The sequence below is a fragment of the Cebus imitator genome, unplaced genomic scaffold, assembly GCF_001604975.1.
Source record: "Cebus imitator isolate Cc_AM_T3 unplaced genomic scaffold, Cebus_imitator-1.0 Scaffold134, whole genome shotgun sequence".
Lineage (NCBI taxonomy): Eukaryota > Metazoa > Chordata > Mammalia > Primates > Cebidae > Cebus > Cebus imitator.
The window spans coordinates 118,558-137,137 of NW_016107449.1; the positions used below are offsets into that span (position 1 = coordinate 118,558).

The 18,580-nt window shown below is 42.2% G+C and overlaps 1 protein-coding gene across 1 annotated transcript in view; it reads right to left on the reverse strand.

Annotated features, from left to right (window-relative positions):
• Window positions 1-5,634: 5,634 nt before the first annotated feature.
• The window catches only part of GINS1 (GINS complex subunit 1), a 40,977-nt gene continuing 28,031 nt past the window's right edge, over window positions 5,635-18,580 (reverse strand). The window contains exons 6-7 of the mRNA XM_017541434.2: window positions 10,795-10,869; window positions 5,635-5,978 (exon numbers count right to left, since the gene is read on the reverse strand). Of these exons, the coding sequence (XP_017396923.1) occupies window positions 5,910-5,978; window positions 10,795-10,869 (144 nt within the window). The 3' untranslated portion in view covers window positions 5,635-5,909. The remainder of the gene's footprint in view (window positions 5,979-10,794; window positions 10,870-18,580) is intronic.

Consider the following 18,580-nt stretch of genomic DNA (forward strand, 5'->3'; position numbering starts at 1 on the left):
GAGCTGGCACGCCTTCTCCCCTCTGCAGGAGAAAAATGTCACAGCACCATGGAAAGATAACAAAGCTGGAACAGATGGAAAGGGTTCTTAGGAAGATTTGGCAACATGAAGTTGACGGTTCTTCAAAGTTCACTGATAAATGTAATTAGTCCCAACAAATATACAGATGTTCCATGCCCCAGTCAACCCCAGAATTGGACAAGACATTCTAAAGTGTTTACATACAACGAAATAAGCAAATGAAACAGGAAAACTCTGACAAAGAGCAATGCATGGGGACTAGTTCTACCAGTTATTAAAATATGTCCCAATACACTTTATGTTAACACACGTACATGCATTTATCAAAACTCATTGAGAAGTACACTTCTTCATTCACTTTGGGCTTCTGTCTGAGACTGGAGTAACCAAGAGACCTGAACAACATTATCAACATACTGACATCTAGAGCCTACCACACGACACCAGCAGAAGCATAGGCAGCCAAATACTTACCAAGACATAGCATAATCTGGGCCAGCAAATCTCAAAAAATTACAAAGATTCAAGTCATATGATGTTTATACTGTGACCACAGTGGAAATAAACTAGAAATCAATCCCCCAATATTTGGAAACTGAACAACATACTACTGAGTAACCCATGAGGCAAAGAAGAAATGAGCAGTGGGAAATTAGAAAATATTCTGGATTGAATGGAAGTGAAAACACAATATATCAAAATTTGTGAGGCAGAGCAAAAGCATTACTTAGGGGAAATTTCACAGAACCAAACACCCAGATTAAAATAGAAGAAAGGTCTTGAATCAATGACTTCAGCTTCTACCTTAAATAAGTAGACAAAAGCAAATTCAACCCAAAGTCAAAAGCAAAGGAAATGATGATGATCATAGCAGAAACCAAGGAACAGAATAGATTGGCTGTGGCATGCTGCAGGTTAAGTTTGGTTGGCACGGCCACGCTGAGTTAGAGATTCCCTATACCTGCTTTGTGCTGCAGCAGCAGCGTGGAGCAGCTGTACGGGTCATGTGGCCCACAAAGCCTAATACACAGAAAACATTTGTTGACTCCTGAAATGGAAACTTCCGTCAGTAAACCAAAGGCAGGTTCTTTCAGAAGATTAAACTTCTAGTTCAATCAGAATAAAAGAAAAAAGAAAACTTACTAACAGAAATGAGAGGTGATATCACTATAGTCTAGATACACAAGCATAATAAGGCAATATTATGAATAACATTTTTATTTTTTTTAGACACTGCTGCCCAGGCGGGAATGCAGTGGCATAACTCCCTGCGGCCTCCCACTTCAGCCTCCCGAGTAGCTGAGATTACAGGTGCACAGCGCCACCCCTGGCAATTTTTTTTCTAACGTCTCGCTATGTTGCCCAGGCTGGTCTCAAACTCCTGAGTTCAAGCGATTCTCCTGCGTTGGCCTCCCAAAGTGCTGGGATTACAGGCGTGAGCCACCATGCCTAGCCCATGAACAACTTTATATAAATAAATTTGGTAACTTAGATAAAATGGAGAATACATAAATTGCCAAAGTTCATTCAAGAAAAACAAATGGACAACCAGAATAGCCATGTATTTATTTAAAAAGCCAGAACTGTTGTTAACCTTACCACAAAGAAACTTTAGGCCCAGATGGCTTACATACACATTCTACAAACATTTAAGAAATAATAATGCCAAGCATATAGAACTTATGATAGATACGTTGGTTTCATTCATGGCTTCTAGTTCATAACTCCCATGGCCTTTGTTACAGTCTCTTGTTTTTTTTTGTTTTGTTTTTTGTTTTTTTTTGAGACGGAGTTTCGCTCTTGTTACCCAGGCTGGAGTGCAATGGCACGATCTCGGCTCACCGCAACCTCCGCCTCCTGGGTTCAGGCAATTCTCCTGCCTCAGCCTCCTGAGTAGCTAGGACTACAGACACGTGCCACCATGCCCAGCTAATTTTTTTGTAGTTTTAGTAGAGACGGGGTTTCACCATGTTGACCAGGATGGTCTCGATCTCTTGACCTTGTGATCCACCCGCCTCGGCCTCCCAAAGTGCTGGGATTACAGGCTTGAGCCACCGCGCCCGGCTGTTACAGTCTCTTGTAATGCTGGGGCAGTTCTGTCTCAGAAGACAGTCTCTCTTTCTGCCCTTATGCCCTCCTTTCACGGGCTCCTTTTTCTCCTCAAGGCAAGAATCTTCCCACCTTTCTGTCTTGGAGCTGGCCGTAAAGAAATTCTCTATGATCAGAAGGGGCACTGCCCCATACTCTGAAAGAAGGAATGCAGCAGAGGCCAAGCACCGGAGCAGATGGGTGTTGGACGGCGCCACTCAGACTATGAGCATTAGATCATACCCTTTTTGTTCAATCATACCTCTTCTTGGTTGTCGATCATGCCCAACCAATGAGATTTCCATTAAAGGCCCAAAAGGACAGGGTATGGGAGCTTCCAGATCACGCCACTGCACTCCAGCCTGGGGGACAGAGTGAGACTCTGAAAAAAAAAAAAAAAAAAAAAAACCGAAAGTTTTCAAATAAAATTCTACAAAAAGGATAATACATCATGACCAGGTGTAGTTTATGCCATGAATGTAGGGTAGGTTTAACATTCAAAACTCAATTGATCAATCAATCAGCCACCGTAATTCACCAAAATATCAAACTAAAAGATGAAACCATCTCCACAGATGGAGAAAAAGGATATGACAAGCTCCAGCATCCATTTCTGATTTTTAAAAAAATTCTTAGTAAACTAGTGTATTATTCTGTTCTCATGTTGCTAATAAAGACGTACCAGAAACTGGGTAATTTATAAAGGAAAGAGGTTTAATTGACTCAGTTCCACATGGCTGGGGAGGCCTCAGAGTCACTGCAGAAGGCAAATGGATAGGGAGCAAAGTCACGTCTTACATGGTAGCAGGCAGGAGAGCATGTCCAGGGGAACTCCCATTTATAAAACCATCAAATCTTGTGACTTCTTGACATAAGAAAAGTGTGGGGGAAACCACCCCCATGATTCAATTATCTCACCTGGCCCTGCCCTTGACATGAGGGGATTATTACAGTTCAAGGTGAGATTTGGGTAGGGACACAGCCAAACCATTATCACTAGGAACAGAAGGGAACTTCCTCACCCCAATAAGTGGCAGCTACAAAAAACTTAAGAGCTAACATCATAATGGTGGAAGACTGACTGTTTTCCATCTTAGATCAGGAACAAGATAGGGATGTCTGCTCTGACCACATACATTCAGTATTCTACTGGAAGTTCTAACCAATGCAATCAGGTAAGAAAAAGAAATAGGCATTCAGATTAGAAAGGAAGGAGTAAAAGTCTTTATTATAGAACACGTGACTGTTGATGTAATTTATAAAACACCTCTAAGAACTCAGTTTAACAAGGCTGAAGGACACAAGTTCAACATCAATTTTATTTGTTTACTAGCAACAAGCAGTTAGAATTTGAAATTTTAAACTACTTAGCATCAAAACTATGAAATACTGACACGATAGACCTGTACAATGAAAACTATAAAAGGTTACTAAGAGAAATGGAAGACAGAAACATTAATATGTCGGAAGACAGACCTTGTTTATAGGCCAGAAGACTCAATATTAGTAAAGATGTCAACTCTCCCAACCTCTTTATGTAAATTCAACGCAATCTGAATCAAAGTGCTAGCAGAGTTTTTTGTTGTTGCTGTTGTTGTAGAAATTGACAAGTTGATCCTAATTTTTTTTTTTTTTTTTAGACAATGTCTCACTGTGTCACCCAAGCTGGAGTACAATAGTGTGATCTCAGCTCACTCCAGCCTTGATCTCCTGGGCTCAAGGGATCCACTTCAGCCTGCCATGTAACTGGGGGTACATGAACCACCACACCCAGCTAATTTTTGCATTTTTCATAGAGACGGACTTTTGCCATGTGACCTAGGCTGGTTTGGAACTCCTGAGCTCAAGCAATCCGCCCACCTAGGCCTCCCAAAGTGCTAGGATTACAGGCGTAAGCCACCATGCCCTGCCTGTTCCCAATTTCATATTAAAAGCAAAGGACTTAGCATAGCGAAAACAAATCTCAAAAAGAAATGTGGTGCATTGGGCCAGCACCAAGACTCACGCCTGTAATTCCAGCACATTGGGAAGACGAGGCAAGTGGATTACTTGAGCTCAGAAGTTGAGCACAGCCTGGCCAACAAGGTAAAACCCCGTGTCTACAAAAAATACAAATAACAACAACAAAGATATAATGCATTAATACTATTTCAAGAATTATTAGAAAAATTACACTATATACAAATATAGTATTGGCATTCAGGAAAGAAAAACAGTTCAATGGAACAAAACAGAGTACTGAAATAAGCCCACACATACACTGAAAACTACTTCTTGACAAAAATGCAAAGGTGGAAGAGCAAAGGGCAGTCCTTTCAACAAATGGTGGTGAAACAGCTGGATATCTATATGCCCAAGAAAAAGTGAAGGAGGATCAACACCTTGCACCATATACAAAAATTCATTCAAAATGGATCCCAGGCTAGGCGTGGTGGCTCATGCCTATAATCCTAACACTTTGGGAGGCCAAAGTGGGTAACTTGAGGTCAGGAGTTTGAAACCAGCCTGGCCAACAGGGTGAAACCCTGTCTCTACTAAAAATACAAAAATTAGCTGGGTGTGGCAGCATGCAACTGTAAACCTAGCTACTGGGGAGGCTGAGACAGGAGAATCACTTGAACTGGAGGGTGGAGGTTGCAGTGAGCCGAGATCATGCCACTGAACTCCAGCCTGGGTGACAGAGCGAGACTCCATCTCAAACAAACAAAAACAAAAACAGGTCACAGACCAAAACTATAAAGCTTAAAATTATAACACTTCTAGAAGAAAAAGAAAAAAAATTGTGACCTTAGGATGGTAAAAGATTTCTTCGATGCAACATCCAAAGCATAAAAGAACAAACAAACGGAATTTCATTAAAATTTAAAGTGTCAGCTATTTAAAAGATACGGTTAAAAACCAATCAACTCTTTATGTGACTTTTTAGTCAATGTGAGTTTCAGGGAAAACTGTACAAAGTTCCTTCCTAGCCCCAATTTCATTGTCCCTTTCCAAAGCGGTGATACTGGCCACAAGCCAGACCAGCCATCATGTTGGAAATGTGCAAAATCCATGTGTCCATCCTTCCCAAATAGCCAGATGATAAATTAGTATGTCATCAAACATCACATATACTGAAAATTTCCACATACCATCTTCACTTGCTCATGTGATTTGAAAATGTGTATCTCAGAAATTCGACTCTCTAGCTTGTACAATACACATGACCAGTAAACAAGACAGACGGGGTCTACCTTCTTCCTGTGCAGCCAAGTGACTCTCATTTTTTAAAAAAGATTCAAATGTAATCCTGTTTACTTTCATTTAAAAAACACACTGTAGGAACGCTGTGATTAGAGATAAAGCTTATTAGAAAAAGGAGTAGGGGCCAGGTGCAGCAGCTCACACCGGTGATCTCAACACTTTGAGAGGTCAAGGTGGGAAGATTGCTTAAGGCCAGGATTCTGGGCTCAATCTGGGCTCACTGCAACCTTCGCCTCTCGGATTAAAGCAATTCTCTGACCTCAGCCTCCCAAGGAGGACTGCTTGAGAACAGCCTGGACAACATAGTGAGACACTGTCTCTACAAAAAAAAACCAAAAAACAAAAACAAAACCAAAAAGGAGAAGGAAGAATAGTGTACAACATTTTTTTAAAAAGTCCTTAATAGTTAGCAAGTTATACTTCTTGGCCAAGTATTCTTAGTTATCTTAAACAATGTCTATAGCTCTTAAAATCACAGAGGGAGGTGATGGGAGGGTAGAGACAGGAAGTACAGGAGTCCATGAGTTGGTGAAGCCTGGGGGTGCCTCGGTGCATGGTCACGACAGGATGTGCTCCAAGACTCCTTGTCTGATCAGCTGCTCACACTTCCACCGAGGTAAAAAGTGCTGAGGGAACAAAAAGGGATGGAGAAAGAGTAAAATAAATGATTGGGAAATAATCTGAAATTATTTCTTGTATCATTAAAAAGCAGCACTGATTACTTTTCAAACTCCAACAAGTAGTTAAAAGTTAAACTTAACTACATTTGCTGTTTTAATCCACTGAAATTGATGCCATTTAGACCTGTACAGAATTCTATGAATTCAGTTTGCTTAGTGCATTTCAACTAAAGACTTCCGAATTCTGTGGCCAGACATGGTGGGTCATATCTGTAATCCCAGCACTTTGGGAGGCCAAAGCGGGTGGATTACCCGAGGTGAGGAGTTCAGGACCAGCCTGGCCAACATGGTGAAACCCTGTCTCTACTAAAAATGCAAAAATTAGCTGGGCATGGTGGCAGGCGCCTGTAATCCCAGCTACTGGGGAGGCTGAGGCAGATTAATCGCTTGAACTCAGGAGGTGGAAGTTGCAATGAGCTGAAATCGTGCCATTGCACTCCAGCCTGGGGGACAAGAGCAAGACTTTGTCAAAAAAATAATAATAAAGACTTCTGAATTCTAGTAGGTATTGTTCTTAAGTGTTTACACTTTTTAAATTTATGCACAGAGAAATCCAGATAGGTGCAATCTGGATTACCACTGGTCCCACAGCCTATCAGGAAGACCCATGAAAGCCCCATTTCTCCATAAAACCTGTTCTAAGATTTCAGACTCTGAACACTTTTTTTAAAATAGAGATGGGGTCCTGCTGTGTTGCCCAGGCTAGTCTTGAACTCCTGGGCTCAAGCAATCCTCCCACCTCCACCTCCCACAGTGGTGGGATTACAGGCGTGAGCTACCGTGCCCGGCCTGAACATCCTTCTAATAACAAGTGACCACTTTCCTCCCGTATTTCTCACGGATGAAAAGTATTCATGACCCACAGCGTGGGTGCTATTCACACAGTGTGGGGGAATATGCCAGAACCCAGGTATTGCTTATTCCGTGTCTTCCTAAGAGGACATCGCTCTTGCTCTGAGGGAATCAGGGGCAGGTGGAAAGATGTCTCCTTCCCTCTCAAACACAGGGACTCACACAAAACACTGACTGCCTTGGAGGAAGGAGGTTCAGGAAGCAAGGCAGGAAGGCTTTCTAATTCATAAGTGATCAAAGGAAGCTCTCAAGGAAGCAAAATGTAACATCAGTGGCAACATGCACCTGAAGGACCTGCCTCACAAACTCAAAGACCTTACAAGAGACCCAAGACCAAATTCTTCTAAAACAATCTTGAAGACACATGAGCCAAGGAAAATATAAAAACAAAAACAAAAACAAAAAACAACAAAAACAAAACAACTGATTTGTTCATTTAATATCCATACTAATGCATGAAGAGTACTGATTTCTGGATTAAAACAGTGCCTGCCATAATGTCAAATAGAAAGGAATGTATGTTAAGAAAATGTTTCCCTACTAATGCTGAGAGCATGTGAATGATCTACACCACAGAGTCTATAGAAAATTAATTCATATGTGGTTGAACATTAGAAGCCCTGATACCAACCATCAACTGAGGCTCATATTGTTTTTCACTGAGGGCAAGGTCACAGCTGAGAGACAAAGTTAAAAATTTCAACCACAGGACAGCATTTGTGATGAAGGGACATTTCACATATCTTGCTTTATAGGATGGCTTTTTTCCTTTTTCTCTTTTTTTTCTGAGACGGAGTCTTGCTCTGTCGCCCAAGCTGGAGTGCAGTGGCACAATCTGGGCTCACTGCAACCTCCACCTCCCAGACTGAAGCAATTCTCTGGCCTCAGCCTACCGTGTAGCTGGGATTACAGGCATCTGCCACCATGTCCCATTAATTTTTGTATTTTTAGTAGAGATGAGGGTTTCACCATGTTGGCCAGGCTGGTCTTGAACTCCTGACCTTGTGATCCACCTACCTTGGCCTCCCAAAGAGCTGGAATTACAGGTGTGAGCCACCATACCTCGCCTAGGATGGCTTTTTTCTTGTTCTTGTGAACCAAAGCTTCCTCCTGGGCACTCCAGAAATGTAGCTGCTTATCAGAGCATTAATTAATTATCTGCTTTCAATTCATTAGTGTCCTAAGAGAACACTTGGGACAGAAATTGTTGCCTGAACCCACAAACTATTTTTGTTTTTTTTTTTTTTGAGACACAGTTTCACTCTTATTGCCCAGGCTGGAGTGCAATGGCGCAATCTCGGCTCATGGTAACCTCTGCTCCCCAGGTTCAAGTGATTCTCCTGCCTCGGCCTCCCGAGTAGCTGGGATTACAGGCACGCACCACCAGGCCAGGATAATTTTGTATTTTTAATAGAGATGGGGTTTCACCATGTTGATCAGTGTGGTCTTGAACACCTGGCCTCAGGTGATCCGCCTGCCTCAGCCTTCCAAAATGCTGGGATTACAGGCATAAGCCACCACAACCAGCCCAAAAATCTTTTTTAAAAATATTAAACTGCCGGGCGCAGTGGCTCATGCCTATAATCCCAGCACTTTGGGAGGTTGAGGCAGGTGGATCACAAGGTCAAGAGATCAAGACCATCCTGGCCATGGGGAAACCATGTGACTACTAAAAATACAAAAATTAGCTGGGCATGGTGGCACGCGCCTGTGGTCCCAGCTCCTCAGGAGGCTGAGGTGGAAGAATCGCTTGAACCCAGGAGGCAGAGGCTGCAGTGAGCTGAGATTGTGCCACTGCACTCCAGCCTGGCGATAGAGCAAGCCTCCATCTCAAAAAAAAATTAAACCTTTGTTTTAGAAGCTCCATTAGTAAAATAATTTTAGTAAACTATTAGTAAAATCCTTTTTTTTTTTTTTTGAGAAGGAGTCTTGCTCTGTCACCCAGGCTGGACTGCAATGGCACGATCTCGGCTCACTGCAACTTCTGCCTCCTGGGTTCAAGCAATTCTGTCTCAGCCTCCTGAGTAGCTGGGACTACAGGTGCCCACCACCACGCCCAGCTAATTTTTGTATTTTTAGTAGAGACGGGGTTTCACCATATTGGTCAGGCTGGTCTTGAACTCCTGACATCAGGCAGTCCACTCACCTCGGCCTCCCAAAGTGCTGGGATTACAGACATGAGCCACCATGTCTAACCAGTAAAATAGTTTTTTTTCACTATCTCCAGTAATGGCTATAAGCAACAGTAAAATAGTTTTAAAGCTCTAAGGGCATTAGTAAAATAACGGACCAGCCATACCCTGTTAGGAGAATAAGCCTGAGAGCCATGTGACTTGAAGCATTCTTGTGCTCCCTGGCAGGAACGGGGTGAACACCAGTCACTTCGGGCGATCAGATCATAAATGGCTGACCCCAAGATGGCAGGCAGGGAAAGAGAACAGTCTTTATTAGGTCATTTTCCTCCTATGACTTCAGAAAAGTGGGATAGGATAAAAAATTTAGTGGCTGGGCACAGTGGCTTATACCTGTAATCCCAGCACTCTGGGAGGCTGAGGTGGATGGATCGCTTGAGCTCAGAAGTTCAAGACCAGCCTGGGCAACATGGCAAAACTCCATCTCTACAAAAAATACAAAAATTAGCTGTGTGTGGTGGCATGCGCCTATGGTCCCAGCTACTTGAGAGGCTGAGGTGGGAGGATCACCTGAGCCCAGGAGGCAGAGGTTGCAGTGAGAGGAGACTGCGCCATTTCACTCCAGCCTGGGGAACACAGCAAGCCCCTGCCTCAAAAAAAAAAAAAATTAAAATTAAAAATGATAGTAATAATAAATTTCACTAATGTGAATTCATCTAATGTGAATTTGAAGATTTCTAAGGAAATAATAAACATATTGATTACTCTGAACATGGTAGCTCACACCTGTAATCCGAGCACTTTAGGATGCCAAGGTGGGCAGACTGCTTGACCCCAGGAGTTTGAGACTAGCCTGGTCAACATAGCAAGGCCCCATCTCTATTTTCTTAAAAAAAAAGTGTGTGTGTGTGTGTGTGTGTGTGTGTGTGTGTGTGCGTGTGCGTGCATGTGTGTGTAGAGAAAGAGAGACTCCTTATAAGGACAAATTTAGCTTAAGTTATAACATATTTTAATCTTCCTCTATTAAATTATGTTTATATACAAAATACTTGAAAATTCTTGATCTGTATCACTATTTGCTCACTAAAAAACAAGGATTTATGACCAGGTGTGGTGGCTCACGCCTGTAATCCCAATACTTTGGGAGACTGAGGTAGGCGGATCACCTGAGGTCAGGAGTTCGAGACCAGCCTGACCAACATGGAGAAACCCTGTCTCTACTAAAAATATAAAATGAGCTGAATATGGTGGCACAGACCTGTAGTCCAGCTACTTGGGAGACTGAGGCAGGAGAATCGCTTGAACCCAGGAGGCAGAGGTTGCAGTGAGCTGAGACCACATCACTGCAGTCCAGCCTGGACAACAAGAGCAAAACTCCGTCTCAAAAACAACAACAACAAAGATTTATAAGGCTAAGTGTAAAACAACTGCTTAGCAACTTTTAAAATAAATTATGAGAGAGGAGCTAAATCCTACAGTTTAACAGCATCTGGATAATAATCTACCACTTACCCAGAATAAGGCTGATTATAGTAATTCCCCTAGAAAACACCTACTTTTAAATATAAGCAATATCCTAATAAATTAATCTTTTCTTATATACATCATTTGCTTCTAGTCTTAATATGCAGAAAAAGTACAGACTGGGTGTATTATACTAAGAATAATGTCTAAGATATAAATGATAATCACAAGTTGATATTTATTTTGCTATTCCAATCTTTCTACTATTCAAGACTCTTAAGATTTAAAGTAAAGTATCTAAAGACAAGAAATACCTGGCTATTTTTTTTTAATAAAACTGAAGTGCCATCATCAACTTCAAATTCTCCATAGTCTTTTAGACATCGGACCTGAAAGGAAAAACTTTAGATGTTTTATCTAAGTTAGTTTTTAATATTTATTGACCAAAAAATAAATTGGCATTATACAAATACACAGACAATAAAGACTTTGTTTCCTCTCTGCGAACTTAGGCCTAGTACTACTACTGTGGTATTCTAATAGTTCAAGTGTCCGGTTTTGACAGGGAGGGAGAAGAATCGCAAAATCGTTGGTAGTATATAAATGTCAGCGCTGACAGCAAGGCAATGCAGGGAGCTGGGGAAGGAGGCAACATCGCTGGATCCACAAGGAATGTTTTATATCTGCTACAACGTGCTTCTTATAGATCCTTCCCATAAAATATCAATGTCTGAGAACAGGACACGGGTAAGTGTGCAGTATTTGTTTTTGGAAGAAATTCTTCCAATCCCTTTCAACATTCAGATGATTTCCCAGGGATACTTAGAAGTACACACTGGAAGAGTAGATGCCACCTCACATGACAGGATTCAGGAACAGTAGCCTTCTGATATCCACCTCTGTAACTGCGGCAGCCATTCAAAGGTGTTCCCAGGTGCAGGTTATATACCTCCTACAAAGCTAAGTGCTGCCACAGGAAGAAAGGGGGCATTTTTCCTCTCCTAGGAGAATTCAGACTGAAGTTCATTATCATACTAGCAATGAACTGCTATTCCCTACAGGAGAGCCAACGCCAAAGTTATGGTTTACTTTAGGAACCTCTACCTCCTGGGCTCAAGCCATCCTCCCACCTCAGCCTCCACAGCAGCTGGGTCTACAGGTATGTGCAACCACATCCAGCTAATTTTTGTATTTTCTATAGAGATGGGATTTCATCATGTTGCTCAGGCTGGTCTTGAACGCCTGAGCTCAAGTGATGCCTCTGCCTCCCAAAGTGCTGGGAATACGGGCATAAGCCACCACACCTGGCTTCATTTGCTTCTCTAAATAGAGTTTTATCTTAGGAAATACAAATACATTCAAAAGTAAAAAGACTACTACTATGATATTCCATGTCCCCATCAACTGGCATCAACACATGGCCAAGTTTGTTCCCCTCACCCACTTGTGGGTTATTCTGAAGCAAATCTTAGACATCATTTAACCTCATCTGTAAATATTCTACTATCTACTTCTATAAAACCAGATTATTTTACAAATCCCAATACTGGCTGTGCACGGTGGCTCATGCCTATAATCCCAAGATTTTGGGAGGTTGAGGCAGGCGGATCACCTAGGTCAGAAATTCAAGACCAGCCTGGTCAATATGGTGAAACCCCATCTCTACTAAAAATACAAAAATTAGCTGGGTGTGGTTACACGCACCTGTAATTCCAGCTATTTGGAAGGCTGAGGCAGGAGAATCACTTTAACCTGGGAGGCAGAGGTTGCAGTGAGCGAGATCACACCACTGCACCCCAGCCTTGGTGACAGAGTGAGACTCCATCCATCTCAAAGAAAAACATAAATAAAAATTATTAAGATGAGATAGTACTGGCATGTTTGTTTTTTTGAGACGGAGTCTCACTCTGTCACCAGGCTAGAGTGTAGTGGTGGGATCCTGGCTCACTGGAACCTCTGCCTCCCAGGTTCAAGCAATTTTCCTGCTTCAGCTTCCCTAGCAGCTCGGATTACAGGAGTATGCCGCCACAGCAGGGTTTCACCATGTTGCCCAGGCTAGTCTCGAACTCCTGACCTCAAATGATCCACCTGCAGCCTCCCAAAGTGCTGAGATTACAGGCATGAGCCACCACACTCAGCCTTAATTAATAATTTTTAGGGCCGGGCGCGGTGGCTCAAGCCTGTAATCCCAGCACTTTGGGAGGCCGAGGCGGGTGGATCACGAGGTCAAGAGATCGAGACCATCCTGGTCAACATGGTGAAACCCCGTCTCTACTAAAAATACAAAAAATTAGCTGGGCATGGTGGCACGTGCCTGTAATCCCAGCTACTCAGGAGGCTGAGGCAGGAGAATTGCCTGAACCCAGGAGGCGGAGGTTGTGGTGAGCCGAGATCGGGCCATTGCACTCCAGCCTGGGTAACAAGAGCGAAACTCCGTCTCAAAAAAAAAAAATAATAATAATAATAACAATAATTTTTAGTATCATGAAATATCTAGTTAGTTTTTAAATTTCCCCACTTGTCTCATGAATTTTAAGGTTTCCATGTTGAAATCAGAATCCAACAAAGTCACACATTACGTTTTTTAATGTCTTGTAAGTCTCTTTTAATCTATCGGTTGCACTGCCTGTTTTTTTCCTTCCGCTTGGCATTTTATTTGTTGAATAAATTGGGTGAGTAGTTTGTCACTGCAACCTTGAACTCCTGGTCTCAAGCAATCCTCCCTCCTTGGCTCCCAAAGTGTTGGGATTACAGGCGTGAGTCACTGCTCAGGGTCAGTACAACTTTCCACAGTCAAGATTTTATCTCTTTGGGGTCATTTAACATATTCCTTTGTCCCTGAATTTCCTATAAAATGTAAGTTAGATCTAGATCAGATAAAGTGATTATGTGGCAAATGGTGTTATGTATTTTCCATTACAAGACCCCATAAAATACAAAGTGCCTGGCCGTCTCTTTTTGGATACTGGGATTAATCACTGGGCCAAAGTGTCATCCATACTCATCTATATCCATCCACTATAAAGATATCCATTAACTATCCACTTAAAGGTTTTAGTAGACAAAGGGTTACAAGCATTAATCTAATTTTTATACTCCTGCTACATTTGTTAGCTGGAATTCTTCCATAAAAAGAAATTTCCTTTGTAAATTATTGGGCTACCTTAAGATAGAGTTTGTATAGTAAAGGCAATGAATGCTTTGATTCCATTCTCTAATTTGCCACCTTTCAAATGAGTTGTATCCCTCACATTCTCCAAGGAGAGCCCAAAAATGTTTTATTTTTAAAAATTTTTGTTGGCCAAGCACGGTGGCTCAAGCCTGTATTCTCAGCACTTTGGGAGGCAGAGGCAAAAGGATCACTTGAGCTCAGGTGTTCAAGACCAGCCTGGGCAACATGGTTAAATTCTATCTCTACAAGAAATACAAAAATTAGTTGGGTGTAGCTGTGAGCACCTGTAGATCCAGCTACTGTGGAGGCTGAGGTGGGAGGATGGCTTGAGCCTGGGAGCTGGAGGTTTCTAAAGTAAACCAGGACTCCTTGCACAAAATAGTGGATTCTAGGTCCTAAACAAAAATGAGCAGAGAATGTACAACTGTACCCCAGCCTGTGCAACAGAGCCAGACTCTGCCTCAAAATAAAAATAAAAAATTGTTGTTGTTGTTGTTTGGTGTCATTATGCATTCACATTTCTAACATAATTGATGTGATCCAATTCACTGCAGTTACTAGTCATATTGATGCTCAAAGTGTTCATTTTTTGGCAAGCAAGAACTCCTTCAAATTGGCCCCCACATCCTTCCAGCAGTTCCTGCTTAGTCCTTGACACCTTCCCTCCTTTCTGGGAAGACAAGATGTTCCATGTTCAGCTTGTACATTTTTTATTCAGAACCTGGAATCAGCTATTTTTAAGCAAGGAATCCTGGTTTACATTAGAGGGAAGTGGCATTTAGGTACAGAATCTGGACACTGATGCCTAACTGGCTTGCTCATTGTTTCTAGGCCTTTTTGATGGGCAGAGCTAATCCATACTTTCCATTTTTTTAGGAAGAGATGCTTCATGAGTCAATGCTGATACTTCAAACTCAAATTTACGAATACAGCATTTTCCCTTAAGTTTTTCAGCTTTGAATCTCTTCTTTTATTCTGAAAACTGTTGGTAAAGTCAATTACCCTTTTGCTCTATTCTTCAATATGAAAACTGTTTCAAAATAACAGTAACAAAATTATTACTATTAATATGATTAGTAAAAACAGGTTAAGAACTCTTTGCAATTCTTTTGTCCTCAGGACATATGTACCAGAAACATACAATTTATTTGTTTTAAAGTAATGTAAAGGCCGGGCGCAGTGGCTCAAGCCTGTAATCCCAGCACTGTGGGAGGCCGAGGCGGGTGGATCACGAGGTCAAGAGATCGAGACCATCCTGATCAACATGGTGAAACCCCATCTCTACTAAAAATACAAAAAATTAGCTGGGCATGGTGGCGCGTGCCTGTAATCCCTGCTACTCAGGAGGCTGAGACAGGAGAATTGCCTGAACCCAGAAGGCGGAGGTTGCGGTCAGCCGAGATCGCGCCATTGCACTCCAGCCTGGGTAACAAGAGCAAAACTCCGTCTCAAAAAAACATAAAAAATAAAAAATAAAAAAAAAAATAAAGTAATGTAAATAAGTCCTGGATACAGGTAAGATGGTGGAGTAGGAAACCAGAAATCTGTCTCCCTACCTCCACAACAACTGCAGGGCAGACTGTCTGACATCAGTATTTTGGAACCCTGGAATCTACTGAAGGCTTAAGGTCAGAGCTTTGACAAATATTCACTGCAATTTACTGTCCATTTGCCTCTTAGCATAGCAGCAACTAACCATGCCGTTCCCAGCCTTGTGGCAGGCCACAGTGCCTGTGTTGTTGGAGCAGCTTCTACATAGGTTGCCAGAGCAGGGTGTGCAAAAAGCACCCTGCTCCTCACTGCTGATTGCTGTTTGTGATCACAGAGGTGCAGATGAAGAGGGAGGCGGACATTTTTGTCACACCTTCTCAAAGGCTGCAAGCCCCTCCCCCATTCCACTGAAATGAATTCCAAGGGATTTAAAAGGCTAGTACCCTTTTCCCACCCCCATTCATTTTTCCCTTTTCCCCCTTTCAGGAGCCAGACACTAAAGACTAGCACATTGAAAAGCAACTGTGTATACATTATAAGCTACAAAGTGGGCCGGGCACGGTGGCTCAAGCCTGTAATCCCAGCACTGTGGGAGGCCGAGGCGGGCGGATCACAAGGTCAAGAAATCGAGACCATCCTGGTCAACATGGTGAAACCCCGTCTCTACTAAAAATACAAAAAATTAGCTGGGTATGGTGGTGCGTGCCTGTAATCCCAGCGACTCAGGAGGCTGGGGCAGGAGAATTGCCTGAACCCAGGAGGCGGAGGTTGCGGTGAGCCGAGATCGCGCCATTGCACTCCAGCCTGGGTAACAAGAGCGAAACTCCGTCTCAAAAAAAAAAAAAAAAAATGACCCAGGAAAGGCAGAGGCCCAATAAAAATTTGAGAAAACCTTAAGGTTATACCTCAGGTTGATTCTTAGCACAGAGATAGCTTACAACAATCAAAAAAACAAGAACAGTAACAAAACCAGCAAACTCTGGGGACGGGGAGAATCTGATTTACAGAGTTAGAACATTACTAGATTAAAATGTCTGGTTTTCAAGAAAAACAGTAAAATCGCAAGGCATATACAAAGAAACATGAAAGTATAGTCCATTCAAAGGAAAAAAAAAAAAAAGAAATGGTCCCTGAAAAAGACTTGATGGCAGACCTATTACACAAAGACAACAAGAGTTTTAAAGATGCACAAAGAACTACAGGGAGATGGGGAGAAGATTAAGGAAACAATGTATGAACAAAATGGAAATAAGAGAGAAAAGAAAACCTAAAAAGACCAAAAAGATATTCTGGAGCTGAAAACTATAAAAACTGAAATGAAAAATTCACTCGAGGGATTCAAAGACGAATTGGGGCAGGCGGAAGAATAAGTGAACTTGAAGACAGGACAAAAGAAATGACTAAGTCTGAAGAACAAAAATAAATGATGGAAGAAAAGGACAGAGCCTGAGAGACCTGAGGGGCACCATCAAGCAAACCAAGAAGAGAAAGACAAAGGGACAAAGAGAATATTTGAAGAAATAATAACTGAAAACTCCTTAAATTTAATAAAAGACATAAATATAAACATCAAAGAAGCTCAACAAACTACAAGATGAACTCACACAGACTCACAATGAGACACGTTATAATCAAACTTTCAAAAGACAGAAAGAATCTTGAAAGCAGCAAGAGAGGGAGAGCTGGGCAGAGTGGCTCACACCTAAAATCTCACCATTTTGGGAGGCCACGGTGGGAGGATCACCTGAAGCCAAGAGGTTGAGACCAGCCTAGGAAACATAGGGAGACCCCATCTCTACCAAAAAAAATTTAAAAATTTTAAAAATTATTTATTTATTATTTATTTTAAAGACAGGGTTTCACCATGTTGGTCAGGCTGGTCTTGAACTCCCAACCTCAGGTGATCCACCCACCTTGGCCTCCAAAGTGCTTGGATTACAGGCGTGAGCCACCACGCCTGCCCCCCCCCCTTTTTTTTTTTTGAGACAGAGTCTCACTCTGTCACTCAGGCTGGAGTGCAGTGGTGTGATCTTGGCTCACTGCAACCACCGCCTCCTGGGTTCAAGCAATTCTCTTACCTCAGCCTCCTGAGTAGCTAAGATTACAGGGATGTGCCACCCCGCCGAGCTAATTTTTATATTTTTAGTAGAGATGGGGTTTCACCATGTTGGCGAGGCTGGTCTTGAGCTCCTGACCTCGTGATCCACTTGCCTCGGCCTCCCAAAGTGTTGGAATTACAGACGTGAGCCACTGTGCCCGGCCCCAAAAAGTTTAAAAATTAGCCGGGCTTGGAAGTATGAGCCTCTAGTCCTAACTACTTAGGAGGCTGAGGTGGACTGCTTCAGCCCAGGAGTTTGAGATGACAGTGAGCTATGATTGTGAGGTTCATTCTAGTTGACACAGTGAGACCCCGTCTCTAAAAAATTTGAAAAGAAAGCAGCAAAAGCTAAGTAACTCATCACATACCTGGGATCCTCAATAAGATTTTCAGCAGATTTTTATTACAAACTTTGAAGGCCGGAAGGCAGCGGGCCAACATATTCAAGGTACTAAAAGAACAAAATTGCCAACCAAGAATCCTACATATGATAACTATCACAAGACAGTAACTTGAAGCCCTGTGAAGAAATAAAGATCTCAATAAAGGTAAATGCTATGGTCTGAATGTGTCCCCAAAGATCAATGTGCTAGAAACTTAATCCCCAATTCAACCTTGTTGGGGGTAAGGACTTTGGTCAGGTGGGTAGGGCGTAAGGGCTCTGCCCTCATAAATGGATTTATGCCATTATAAAATGACTTGATGGAAGGAGTTTAGTTCTTTTTGTCCTTCCACCTTCTGCCATGCCAGGACATGGGTTTCATCCCTCCAGAGGGTGCAGCATTCAAGGCACCACATTGGAAGCAGAGTGTTGCCCACAGAAGACAAGTAAATCTGTTGACACTTTGATCTTGGACTTCCAGGCATCCAGAATTTGTTGAGATAGGCTGGCTGGCACAGTGGCTCAAGCCTATAATCCCAACACTGAGAGGTCAAGGCAGGAGGGCTATTTTAGGCTAGAAGTTCAAGACTACCCTGGGCAACATGGCAAGGTCGAGTTTCTACAAAAAATTAAAAAATTAGCCAGGCATGGTAGTGTATGCCTGTAGTCAGTGCTACTTAGGAGGCTGAGGCAGGAGAACTGATTGAGCTCAGGAGTTCAAGGGTGTAGTGAACTACAATTGTACCACCACACCCCAGCCTGGGTGACAGACCATGTCTCTTTTCAAAAAAGAAATTTCTGTTCATTAGAAATTACCTAGTCCCAGATATTTTCTTTTAGCAGCACAAATGGACTAAGACAGTGAATACATGGAAAATTCTAAAACCTAGCACTATTGTAACATTTTATAACTCTATTTTTTATTGTTGTGGGTTTTTTTTTTTTTTTTTTTTTTTT